General features: G+C 61.9%; 2 protein-coding genes across 5 annotated transcripts; both read right to left on the bottom strand.

Annotated features, from left to right (window-relative positions):
* Positions 1 to 5,467: 5,467 nt before the first annotated feature.
* On the bottom strand, positions 5,468 to 11,154 carry HDAC10 (histone deacetylase 10). Of its 4 annotated transcripts, none has more exons than XM_044227123.1 (20): positions 10,466 to 11,154; positions 10,261 to 10,395; positions 9,933 to 10,029; positions 9,629 to 9,726; positions 9,433 to 9,537; positions 9,205 to 9,273; positions 8,973 to 9,099; positions 8,724 to 8,789; positions 8,424 to 8,483; positions 8,258 to 8,347; positions 7,998 to 8,104; positions 7,859 to 7,926; positions 7,525 to 7,789; positions 7,334 to 7,418; positions 6,936 to 7,021; positions 6,735 to 6,791; positions 6,491 to 6,569; positions 6,148 to 6,330; positions 5,898 to 6,057; positions 5,468 to 5,739 (listed from the first exon to the last, which is right to left on the bottom strand). In XM_044227123.1, the coding sequence occupies exons 1-20, from the start codon at positions 10,522 to 10,524 to the stop codon at positions 5,720 to 5,722; spliced, it is 2,016 nt and encodes a 671-aa protein (XP_044083058.1). In that variant the 5' UTR covers positions 10,525 to 11,154; the 3' UTR covers positions 5,468 to 5,719. The 4 variants fall into 4 exon arrangements, with proteins under 4 accessions (XP_044083058.1, XP_044083060.1, XP_044083059.1 ...); XM_044227125.1 differs by having other exon boundaries at positions 5,898 to 5,966; XM_044227124.1 differs by having other exon boundaries at positions 7,525 to 7,750.
* LOC122892291 (translation initiation factor IF-2-like) lies at positions 10,816 to 11,967 on the bottom strand. The gene has a single exon (XM_044228556.1). It carries the CDS (start codon positions 11,965 to 11,967, stop codon positions 10,816 to 10,818), a length of 1,152 nt encoding a protein of 383 aa, XP_044084491.1.
* Positions 11,968 to 11,978: the final 11 nt, after the last annotated feature.

Below are 11,978 nucleotides of genomic sequence, written 5' to 3'. Positions count from 1 at the left end.
CTCCCGCCACCACCATCTCCGCCCGCCGCGTCACCGCCCCCGCGACCGCTCAGGCTATCTATAGCGGTCGCGCCGGAATTGCGTCATCGGAAGGGCGGGGCGGCGGGCAGGGCACTTCCGGCTTGGCCGCCCGGGCCGCGGAGGGGGGCGGAGGTCCACTGCGGGCTGGACTGAGGGGGTGGGGTCACAGTTTCGCGAGTTTTCGGTGCTTGGAAGGGTGAAAGCTGACCGAGGGGGCGCTCGCTAGGCTGGACTGCGCACGCCAGGAGTGGGGGCTGGAGCGGGGCCCCCAGCTGGACCCCGGTCATGGCCGCGTCCGTCACAGACCCAGCCCGAGCGCGTGCCGCGGGCCTGTGCGCTGCGTCTCCTCCGGGAAGCCCACCGGCCTGCAGCTGCGGCAGGGAGAAACCCCGGCGCCCTGGACGCCCGCTTCTCTGCCACGACCAGACCTCCCAGCTCCCTGCTCTGGCGCTGCCGCGGCTCGCTGGGCCCCGGCTGCACGTCTCCTGCTCCCGAGTGTGCGGGCCCCGTGGCTGGCCGGGCCTGCGGTGGAAGCCGGCGCGGACCCCCACGGGCTGCGGGCGGCCGCGAGGACAGGTGCGGGCGCCCCGGAGCCCGCAGAGCCCGCTGCCGCCTCGGACCCGGGGCTGGAGGGTGAGTTCACCCCGGATTTCCAGCTCCGCGCGCGGTGTGCGGGTGCCCCAGGCCTTGTCCTGGCCCAGGTCTCCTTCTCAGAGCTGGACTGCCCGGTCGGACCTGCGCTGCTCTAGAGAACAACCTCTGAGAAACGGGCCCAGAAACCACCGTGCTTTCGGGGGACCCCCTTCCTGAGACTCAGCCGGTTGTGTTTTTAACCCCCGGAGGCTTCTCGGGGGCCTCGCTCACTGAGTGGACTGACTGAACCGAAGCAGCCGACCGGGGGAATACACGACCCTTCGGCATCTTTCCTGTGCTTGTTTCTGACGGCGCCGTGGCCCCGACCGGGTACACTGCTCGCTTGCTCCTGCTGGATCAGCTGCCCTGCTCTTTATCGGCAAAGTCCCTGGCTGATTTTCGCAGAATGAACAATGAGCCTCCCATCAAGACGCAAACAGACCCTCAAGACCTCTCCCCAGAATTAAAGAATACTCTAGAAACCACGAAGCCCTTCAGGGCATCCGGCTTACAAAGCTCAGAGCCTCCTTATTCCCTGCACTAGTCCCTGTAACGCCCATTTGACCTGCGAGACAGCCAGTGGGGGGGATGGAGCTTTGTCCAGGTCGTCTGAGCAGCACCCTGCAGTTCCCGGCCCCAGGTGCTAGGACATGCGCTCCCGCTCACAGTGAACTCCTCATAAGGGACCTGTGGGGTGCATCTTCCAGGATTTCAGTAGGTGAACTAGGCCAGTATGGCTTGGCCTTCAGCTGGACGGAAATGCCCCAGGGTTCTGGAGCCCTTCTCACAGTTCACAACCTCAGAAGCTGAGTCGGGGTACAAAGCTTTCTGTCGACAACACCTGGTTACAATGCGCAGGTGAGGCGCTCTTCTGCCTTTCTCCACCCCTTTCTCCATGCATAGGCGGCGGCATCTGCCTGTTAAAACTTTTAGCTTTAATAGGACATAAAATCTCCGGAGGAAAGCTGCAGTTTACTCAAACTCAGTAACAGTACTGAGGGGGCCTCATTTCAGAACAACGACTACATTTGGATCCAGTTACAAGGCTTCCTGGGACTGGCTGGCTGCTGTCACAGCTGGGTCCCAAACGTCTCTCTTAGGGCTCAGCCCCTGTGTGCTTTGCTGAAAATGCAAACCTAACCCTATTATTTGGAAAGATCAGAAAGACATAGTTTTGGGGACTTTGAAGAAAAGCCTGATAAAGCCCCCTGCCCCCACACATCCTAATGGTGGATTTCCTCTTTTCCTTTTTGTACATGAGGGCGAAGGGGATGACTTGGAGCGTTCAACACAGGGAGTATCACTGCCCTGTAAGGCACTGTAGCCAACACCTAGACCCTGTAGCTCGGGGATGTGCTCCTTGGGTAGGCCCCTGCAGAAATGGTCACGGGGTCCCCTCTAACCATCCTTGTATTTTGGCCAAGGACAAAACCACAGACATTTATACCGATCGTCAGGATGCCTTTGGGTAGCTCATGCCTTTGCAATATTACGAAAACAACAGTTTCCTTACCTGAAATAAGAATAAGATTAAAAATGGCTCCTATGTCCAGAATGTCTAGGGTGCCATCCCTCAGCTGGGCATCGTTGGAGCTCCCGGGCGTTGTGGACTCGGCTCCTTGGAGGCCAGAGTAATAATCCTGCTGATATTTCTGCCAAAGTGCTGCTTGGTCAGTGGAGCGTGGGACTCTTGGTCTCGGGTTGGACTCTTGGGCGTTCGAGCCACGCTGGGTGTGGAGATGACTTGAAAAGAAAATTGACAGAAAAGAAAAGAAAACCAGTAGCCAAGCCTCTGTTCTGTCATGGTCCCAAGCAACATTCTCCCAAATGATAATTTGGGGATACCAACCAGAGGTACCCAAAAACCTGGCCCCAGAAAAGGAAAATCTGTAATAGCTGGTTTGATAAAAAAAGAAGTCTGGTTGGGCCGATTAACAAACCAGCCCTCGCAGAAACCCTAAAGTACCCACTACTCCCCACAGCCTGTGCGTAAGCCGTTAAGCCACGGGCCCACTGACAAAATGAGTGTTCACGAACCAGTACCGTTGAGGAGATAATCAGGCCACAGAAAGGGCCCCTCTTCTGCCCCACCTGTCCACACAAAGGGATCCTACAGCTTCCACGTCTCCTGGCCCCTATGTTTTCTCACTGGACCGAAGCTTTTTCTTCTGGACAGGCCAGTGCTGCTGCTGTGGCTAAAATTCTGTTAGGAAAGATTGTCCCTACCAGGGAACCCCTCGAACTTCCTCGAGGTCGGAGAACTCTTACTGGCCGGGTGCTTCAGCAGGCCTGCCCTTCGCTGCCCTCCCCCACACCCCCGTCAGTCCCCGAGTTGGTCACACACACCACCAGCACTGGTGAGCCTCAACTGGCAAAATCCATACACCTTCCAAACAACTGGGCCCAGAGCATTGCGGCTGGTCCTTCTAACCCTCAGATCCACCCCCTGGGGAATTGCCAGACTCCCACCCGTGGAGATTTCCAGGATGTCCAATGCTCTGGGCCCCTGCCACCTCTGACCCAAGTTAATGAAAGGACATCCACTTCCATATTGTTCTTTGGGTCTAATTTCTTCTCTTGAAAGTAGCCATGCGGGACGCCTGGGGGGCTCAGTCGGGTGAGCATCTGCCTTCCGCCCAGGTCGTGATCCCAGAGTCCTGGGATCAAGGTCGGCGTTGGGCTGTCTGCTCCACAGAGAGCCTGCTTCTCCCTCTGCCTGCCGCTCTCCCTGCTTGTACGTTCTCTCTCTCTTGCAAATAAATAAATAAAACCTTAAAAAAGTAACCATGCTTTGGTGGTGCCTGGGTGACTCAATGGGTTGAGCATCCAACCTGGTGCTGGCTCAGGTGGTGATCTCACTCTTTGGTGGGGAGGTCGAGCCCTGCAGGGGGGGGGTGGGGGCTCAGGGGGAAGTTAGCTTGGAGATTCTCTCCCTCTGCCCCTCCCCCCGCCACTCTCTCTCAAATGAATGAATCTTTTAACAAAAGGGTTTTAAAAAGTAGCCACGCTTCAAGAGAACAGTGTGCACAGGGAGTTCCTGGGAGACGGGGAGGATGGCCTGAAGCACCACATCTTGCGGCCTGGACATAGCGTTTATTGGAAAAGACACCTCCAGAAAGACTCTTCAACCTTGCCAGGAAGGCCCCTCTCGGGATCTGTTAACCAGCCCTTGTGCCTCCCAACTCCAGGTCAGATACTCCGATCCACTGGACGGGTGGAGAGAAGGCCCCAAGCCTGACGAGACCCGCACACCAGCCGGCGGCCTGCACGTGAAGACCTCCGCGCTGAAACGGACGTTTGGGGAAACAGCTTTCCTGAGATGTGCGGAGCAGGCCCATGCACCGTCTCCTCCTTTCCCTTCCTTCCGGGGGAAGACAGTGCCCTGTGGGGATCTCCTAAACCCCGGGGACGGGGGAACCTCTTTTGTTCATGGCCTTCCAGGAGCAGCTGCACCAGGACACCTGGACAAATGGGTTTTCCGCTCACTTGTTTTGAAGGGTTAGAAGGTTCGTGTTCACAGAAGTCCCTCTTTCACCTGACCTGATCTCTTCCTCTGGATTCTTACCCAAATGCAGTCTGTGAATTTGCACCACGCAGGCTGTCTTACGGATGAGGGTTGTTTCCAGCTCTTCTGAGAGAATGGTACGGTTTCAGTGCATCTTTGAGGTTTTGCTGTTTTTGTTAAGCTGTTGCTTCGTTTTTCCCAAACACACTTGGCTAACTGTTGTCCTGTGTTCTCTCAGTGCCCGCTTCGCGCCCCCCCCAACCCCCGCCCCAGGAAGAACTTTCTCCCCTAAATTGAAATAAGTGCCAATACCTACCTTCAGTTGGCAACGACAGACCTACGGTGTCGTTTAGAACCATCATACAGTTTGGGACTGTTATGTCACTTCTTCTGTTTCGAGTAGCTATTTTAAGTTTCGTATTTTGTTAACTGTCAAAGAACTTTTGTAAAACCCATGTGCTCACTAAGGAAATGATATTTGCAACCTTGAGAAGATGTAGACTTTAGACGGAAGGTACCTGGCCTTTCTCCCTCCTGACCGCCCACCTGACGGATGTGCCCTCAGGTGGTTTCCAACTGGCACACACCTTCCCTCCAATGTAGGACCGGACAGGCAGAAAAGTCCTTCCTGGCACCAACAGACAAAAACCCTAAACACCCTAAACACGGAAAACCTGACTCTTTTTTTTTTTTTTAAGATTTTATTTATTTATGTATCAGAGAGAGAGGGCGAGAGAGCAAGCACAGGCAGACAGAGTGGCAGCAGAGGCAGAGGGAGAAGCAGGCTCCCTGCAGAGCAAGGAGCCCGATGCGGGACTCGATCCCAGGACGCTGGGATCATGACCTGAGCCGAAGGCAGCTGCTTAACCAACTGAGCCACCCAAGCGTCCCGGAAAACCTGACTCTTGATCAGTGATGCTTTTGAAGAAAGAAAGGTCTTGATCAAAAGGGGGAAAATGTGGAAATTAATAAAGGGAAACTTTCTGAAGTGTGCCTGGGTACTAGAAGGAGGAGCTGTGCCTCCCCACGCCGACTACAGGAAGGGGCCCAACAGAACCACCGGCAGAGAATCATCAGAAAATCATCACCACCTTCGCTTCTCGGCCTTTTGGCTAAGATCAAGTGCAGAAAATCATCACCATCCTGATCTCTGGCTCTTCTCCAGTGGACGCTCATTCAGAACAAACCCTCCCAGCTTCCTTCTTCTCCATAAAATAACGTTCCTTTTCACTTATTGAGCTTGCCTATGGTTTTGCCATAGTCTTGTCCCAAATTGCAATTCTCTGCTATTCCTGAATAAACCCATTCTTGCTGGTAAAACAACTTTTATTTTTAAGGTTCACAAAAGCGTAGGACGTGAGGATGGGGCCACCTGTGAAGAGGGGGGCCACTGGAGGGGGCTCCAGGTCCCTGCCATGGACAGAGTGCCCCCGAGCCAGCACCTTCCCCAGCTCCGTGTCCTGGCCCTCTGCACAAAGGCCTCCAGCCGTGGTGTACGGGCGAATGTTTGCATCTCCCGGATGCGAAGACTTCCACCCTGGTGGACTTCGAGCTACCAGCTCATGGCACTCCAGAAGGAGCTGGGAAGAAAAGTACAATCACACTGTCACCGCCTTGAGCAGGTTCAGGACGGCACCTCAGTCCCCAGGACAAGAGCTCCGCTCTCCCCAGATCTCTATGGCAGGACTATCCCCCTGCACTCCCTGCGTCCAGCCTCAGCCCTGCCCCCCAGCCTTACCAGCCACCTGCAGCATCTCCCACTGTGCTTCCAGCTGCCCTCTCAAGTGCACCAGGGCCTGCAGGTCGTCTGGGGAGGCCATGGAGAAGGGACCCAGGCTGGGGGGAGGCTCTCCATGCAACACCCGGGCCAGGACCCCCACAAGCTGGCATGTGGACTCCTGGGCCAGGAGCAGAGGTAGAAGCAGCAAGTCACTGGTCTCTCCCCACATCCCCCCCCAACCACAGCACGTCCACCCTGCCCAACTCACCTGCTCCATGAGGACCAAGACTCGGCCCCCCGCTGGCCCCCGCAGAAGTGCAGCCAGGAGTGCAGCTTGGGGGTCCTGGAGGCCATGGGCTGGTCCGAGCGCCAGCAGCACCAGGTCAGGCTGGAAGCCATAGGCCAGGGGCAGCACAAGCGCCAGGATGCAGCTCAAGAACCCACCCGTCGTCTGCGGGAAGGACAGCAGCACAGTCCAGCCCCTCAGCCAGCGATCACCCCACCGCCCACAGTCCCAACAGGAAGCCACGCAGGACAGGCGAAGGCCAGAAACTGGACCCCCGAGGACGCCGATGCGCGGCAGCTGCCCTGCCCGTCACCCCACCGCTCACCCCTGACAGCGGCACAGACACGTGGAATGTAGAAAGGGCAGCTGCTTCTTTGCCTCTGATGTTCAGCCACAGGGTCCTCCTTCCAGGGAAGGGTGAGCACACGTGCATGGGTGTGAGATACAGCTTACCCTCCAGAGCCCAGACGGCAGAAGCGGAGGCCCTGCCTACCCTCCACCGTGGGAACCGAGGATGACGTGCCCACCCACACGCGGGACCAGATGCACATACAACCTGAGCGTCCTACCCATCATTGGCAAGGTCTGGGGGCCGATCCAGCTGTCCCAAAGCCACACAGAACACCCTAGAAGAGAAGGTGGCCCCGGGACCGGCTGCACTCACCCAGCCAGGAATCCATTTCCAGAGCCCCCCTCACAGGGTGGGAAACAGGAAAGGTGTAGCCCGGCGAAGGCATGGGGTGCCCACGGGCCATGCCCTGAAGGCTTACCTCTGGGCTCCGTGGGACAAGCCCTGTCCAAGGACCACCTCCAGAGTGGAGGCTGCCGCTGGGGTTGTCGCGATGCCGCTGCTCACCTGTCGGGGGCAGCCCCCAGCCAGGCACAGAGTCACACCCGCCCCTGTCCTTAGTCCCTGTCTAGAGAGCTGCCTTCTGTGCGACCTGAGCTCAGACCGCTGCACTTCTGGAAATAAGGTGCTAAAACTGTACTTTAAATCACCGCCTTTCCCTTACTGTCGGAGAGCATGTAGTTGAGGACGCTGAGTGACCCTGAACTTGTGAGGTTGTTCTAGAAAGGATCCATGTGGTTCTGCACCATCCAGCTTCCCCGGATAGGGGCCCTGCCCCCAGCTCCATGGCCGCCCTCGACCCATCCCAGGAGCCCCCACCTGTCCATCCAGGATCCCATTCAACAGATGCAGGACCTTCCCAAGTGCAGTGAAAGCCGTGTCCTGGGTCAGGGCCTCGTGCAGCCTGTGGCGGGAAACCAGAGGGACACGTGGACAGGAAGTGACAGATACCATGGCGCCCATGTACACGCAGCCCCACCCCTCTCCCCAGGCCTGCCTGCTCTGCCCACCTGGCCCAGGCCAGTGTCTCCTCCCTTGAGGCTGACTCCTCCTGACGGAGGATGTCGGGGGGCAGGACCAGGGCAGCAGCCGGCGCAGTCAGGGCAATAGCCATGCGGACAGGGGGTGTGGCAGAGAGGTGCAGCTGGTCCAGGAGTGAACTCAGAACAGCCGAGGTCTGGGCCTCCGCTGCCTTGCATTTGGGTCCCCCAGGCGACACAGGGGAGGGTGTCCTCTCTGGGGAGCACGTGCTGAGACTCAGTGTGGGGGTCGACCCTAGGGAGTGGTTCAGAGTCAAAACCACTGTGTGGGAGCAACCCCACTCCCAGCTTGGGCCACACTGACCTTGCTGCCAAAGGCTGGTCCAGTGAGGGGCCTGGGCTGCCCGAACGCTCTGGATGGACTCCAGGGCACTGTGGGGAGAAGCAGGAGCAGTCAGGCCTGGCCACGAACCCCCAGGCCTGCCCAGCCTCCTGCCCTGTACCTGTGCTGAGGCACCATGGGCCCCAACAGGGGCGGGGCAGGGTCACCCAGCAGCGCCTTCACCACCATGCACACGGACTGGGACAGCGACTCCAGGTGATAGCCTCCCTGGGAGCAGGGAGAACACAGAGACACGACTGGACAGGGCTGTGAGCAGAGCGGGGCACCACCAGCCCAAGCAGGACGCCCCGCCGCGTACAGCAGACCCCCTCTGACTGCACCCTGACACCCAGCCAGTGAGCCCCCCTTGCCGCCAGTCACCTCCAGCACAGCACAGACCCGGCCTCCGGCCAGCACTTGCAGCAGCTGCGTGAGGTGGGCGAAGCACTCAGGAGTGGCCTGCATCTGCCCCTGGAACCAGAGCCCCATGTGAGGGGGCCCGGCCCCGGGACCCCAGACGCCCTCCCCAGCCAGGCCCAGACCTCACCTCGGGATCCCCAATCGCCGAGTCAAAGCCTGCTGAGATGAGCACCAGCTCAGGGTCAAACTGTGGACAGGGCCAGGTGGGGACAGGCAAGACAGAGCCTGGAGCGGGGGTGAAGGAGGCCCCTCCAGAGAGTGGCCCCCACCCACCGGGCTCTGTTCTGCTCCAGACGAGTCAGGGCGGGGGGGGGGGGCTCCGAGCACAGAATCCCCCTCCCATGCTCCTCCCACCAACCCCCCCCAGCACAGAATCCCCCTCCCATGCTCCTCCCACCAACCCCGTGCCTGGCCCCCACGCAGTTACCTCAAAGGCCACAGGGAGCAGCACGTGCAGGAAGGCGGCCACGTAATCCGCATCGCCCATCCCGACCTGCGGCCATCGAGCATCAGAGCTGGGCACTTGGATGGGGGGTGGGAGGCTCTGGGGTCTTCACTCCTGGGGCCCAGGATCAGGGGGTGACCCTGGAAGGATGCCCTGGACTACGTTCGGGAGACCTGGGGATGTGGGGTGGGGGGAAGGCCAGGGGGCAGGGCTGGGGGGAGGGGTGGTCACCTGGTTCCAGGGCAGGTTGACTGTGAAGCCTCGGCCCGGCCCTAGCCCAACAGCGTCTGCATCTGACTCCCGAAGATAAGGCCAAAAGCGACCGTGCTCATAGCGGTGCCAGGAGAAATAAAGAACACTGTGGACAGTCAGCCCAGGTCAGAAGTTGGAGCTCAAAGGTCAGGACCTCAGCCCCATGGCTCCCAGCCAGGGGTGGCAGGGAAGGCCGGTGACCCCAGCTCACCTGGGGTCTTCCTCGAAGATATACTGGATGCCCTGACCGTGGTGGACATCCCAGTCGACAATGAGGATCCTGGGATAGGAAGTACACAGGCCACTGAGGGGCTGGGCCTCCAACCTGGGGGCGAGGAGCCCACCTTTGCACGGGAGAGCACCACACAGGGTCTCGGAGCAGCCTACCCCACCACTTTCCATCCGGCGCAGCCCCCACCCCACAGCCACCCCGACACACCTGTGCACACCGTGCTGCTTCTGGGCATATCTGGCTGCTATGGCCACGTTGTTGAACACACAAAATCCGTTGGCAGCAGCCCTCTGGCTGTGGTGCCCAGGAGGTCTGCGGGTGAAGATTGACCCATTGGGGTCATCCTGTGCCCTCCCAGGGCCACCCACAGGTAGGAGCAGCCCAGGAAGGGGACAGCCCTCACCTCACCAGGGCGAGCCCATTGTGTGCAGTTCCGGTCAGCACAGCGTCCACCAGCTGCAGCGCAGCTCCCGCGGCCAGCCGGGCGCAGTGGAAGGTACTCTGCGGGGTGGGGGTGGGGGTGCCCATGAGCCCCTGCCGTCTACACCACAGGCTCTGCCCTGGCTGTTGCCCAGTGTGGGTTCCAGCAGCTGCTGCCAGTAGGGTACCCAGGCCATTTGCACATTCCTGAACGTTGGGGGGGCCGCGGACGTAAAACAGGCACAGAAAGGCAGACGTGCATGGGGGGGGCGGTCCCAGGGCCGCACCGGGTGGAAGTAGACAGCATCGTACTGTGCAGACAGCGCCTGTAGTTCCTCGGTGCTCAAGGCCTGGGTTCCTCGCATCAGGGACACATACTCTGGGCTGCAGAGGGGCAGGCAGTCAGGACAAGGTCACCCTCAACCCAGCAGGGAGGGGAGGAGAGGGAGGAGTTGGACCCTGGTGGGACCGCCCACCTCACTGTTCCCTGCCCCATCCATCCAGTAGTGAAACTGAGGTAGATAGGGGAGCTCTGTTTTCAAGACCCAGGCAGGCTGGGTGTTTGCACGTCCCAGGCGGTGGCCTCTGTGGTGCGTGGCTCCGGGGGGGTCTGACCTGTGCACCAGGCCCAGCTCCGCCTCCGAGGCCTCTCGAGCTGCCAACTGTAGACACCTCTGCTCCAGGCCACCCTGCTGCAGACGCTCCACGGCGGCGGTCAGGCGCTCAGGACGCTCGATCTCACACTCGGGGCTGCGTGGACACCGAGCTCAGCGACCAGAGCCCCCTCCCCATGCTCCCTTAAGTGTAAGCTCACACTTACTCGTCCCAGAGCAGCCGCGCGGCTGTCATTTCCTCGTGGTACACGAGCGCCGTCCTCATGGCCCAGCCGCCCCGGGGAAGCAGGTGAGCGCACCGCCCGTTCCCTGCGGACAGCCACGGGGAGCCGCTCACCCCCCGGGACACAAGTGGGGCGGCGCCCGCGGAGCCGGGGCACAAACGCGCAGAACCCAGGCACCGCACGAGCCGCCGGCCGCAGTCGGAGTCCGCGGGGTGGCTCCCGGGCACAGGCTTCCGGCCTCCTGAGACTCGGACCCGGCACGGTCCGGCCCCCGCCGCCCAAAACCCCGCGGCCTGACCGGAGCGGGGCGGGCCTGACGCCCGGGGCCGCGGCTACGCGAAGGAGCGGGAGGGAGGGGCGCCCCGCGGGCCTTCACGGCGGCACCACGGAGTGTCCCCGTCCGCCGCAAAGGTCCCCCCGACCCTCGCGGACCGCGCGGGCCGAGGCGTCAGGCACTTCCGCAGCCCGTCCCGTCCGGGGCCGCGCAGGGGCCCCTCCTCGCCAGGGCTGGAGGAGCAGCGGCGAGCCGGGGCGAGGCAGGCGGGAGGCCGAGCGGAGGGAGGTGCGGGCGGGGGAGGAAGGAGGCGACGAGAGCACGAGGCCGGCACCGGGGGCGGCGCAGACCGAGCCCCAGAGCCCGCCCGCCGGGCAGAGCGCGCACGCGGGAGCCGCTGGCCGGAGACCCCGGGACTCTGCGGGCCTCGCGGGGGCGTGGCCTCGCGGGGGCGTGGCCTCGTGGGGGCGTGGCCTCGTGGGGCGGGGCCTCGGGCCCGAGAGCCCGGCGCGCGCTCGCCGGAGGCGGGGCCCCGGGGGCCTCGAGGCTGGTTCCGGGGGCGGGGCCTCGGGAGGACGCGCGCGGGGGAGGGCGGGCTTCTAGAAGGCGGGGCCGGGAGCGCACGTCCTGAGGCCCGGGGGTATTGAAGTGGGGGCCTCTGGGGCGGGGCGCCACCAATCCCGTTCCTCGGCTCCCCAGAGTGCCGGAACGACCCCGACGGCGGCCCCGAGACGGCCCTGCCCCACCGCGGCACGCGACCCCGCGGGGGCCCCCACGCTCCCGACCCAGGCACCCGCCAGCGCGGGCTGCGGGAGTCCCACCGGGGCTCTGGGAGGACCCCGACGGGCTCTCTGGGTCCGGTGCCCGCCCCTGCGCCAATCACGGCGGCTGCGCAGTGGCGCACACGGAGCGGCCATCCTGGGTCACGTGGCTCTGGGGCGGGGACCGGTGCGCCCGTCCCCCCGAGGATCTCCCGGGGGGCGTCGCAGAGCCCGGAGCGGAGGAAGCCCGTGTCCACTTTGGCAACTTGTCTGACCATACTTGACTGGGCCAGCGGTTCGCGCGTGCGGCCGAGCTCCCGGCCGGAAGAAGGGGGATGGCCTGGCCCCGCTTTCGCGCCCCTGCCGTCGGACAGGTGGGAGGAGCCAGGGCAGACGCCGGAGCCCCGGAGTGGCCCCTGACCCCAATGTCCGCTCTCCGCGACGTCCATTGGCTGGCAGA

The sequence above is a fragment of the Neovison vison genome, chromosome 12, assembly GCF_020171115.1.
Source record: "Neovison vison isolate M4711 chromosome 12, ASM_NN_V1, whole genome shotgun sequence".
NCBI classification, from domain to species: Eukaryota; Metazoa; Chordata; class Mammalia; order Carnivora; family Mustelidae; genus Neogale; species Neogale vison.
This window is presented reverse-complemented; position numbering and strand designations above follow the sequence as displayed.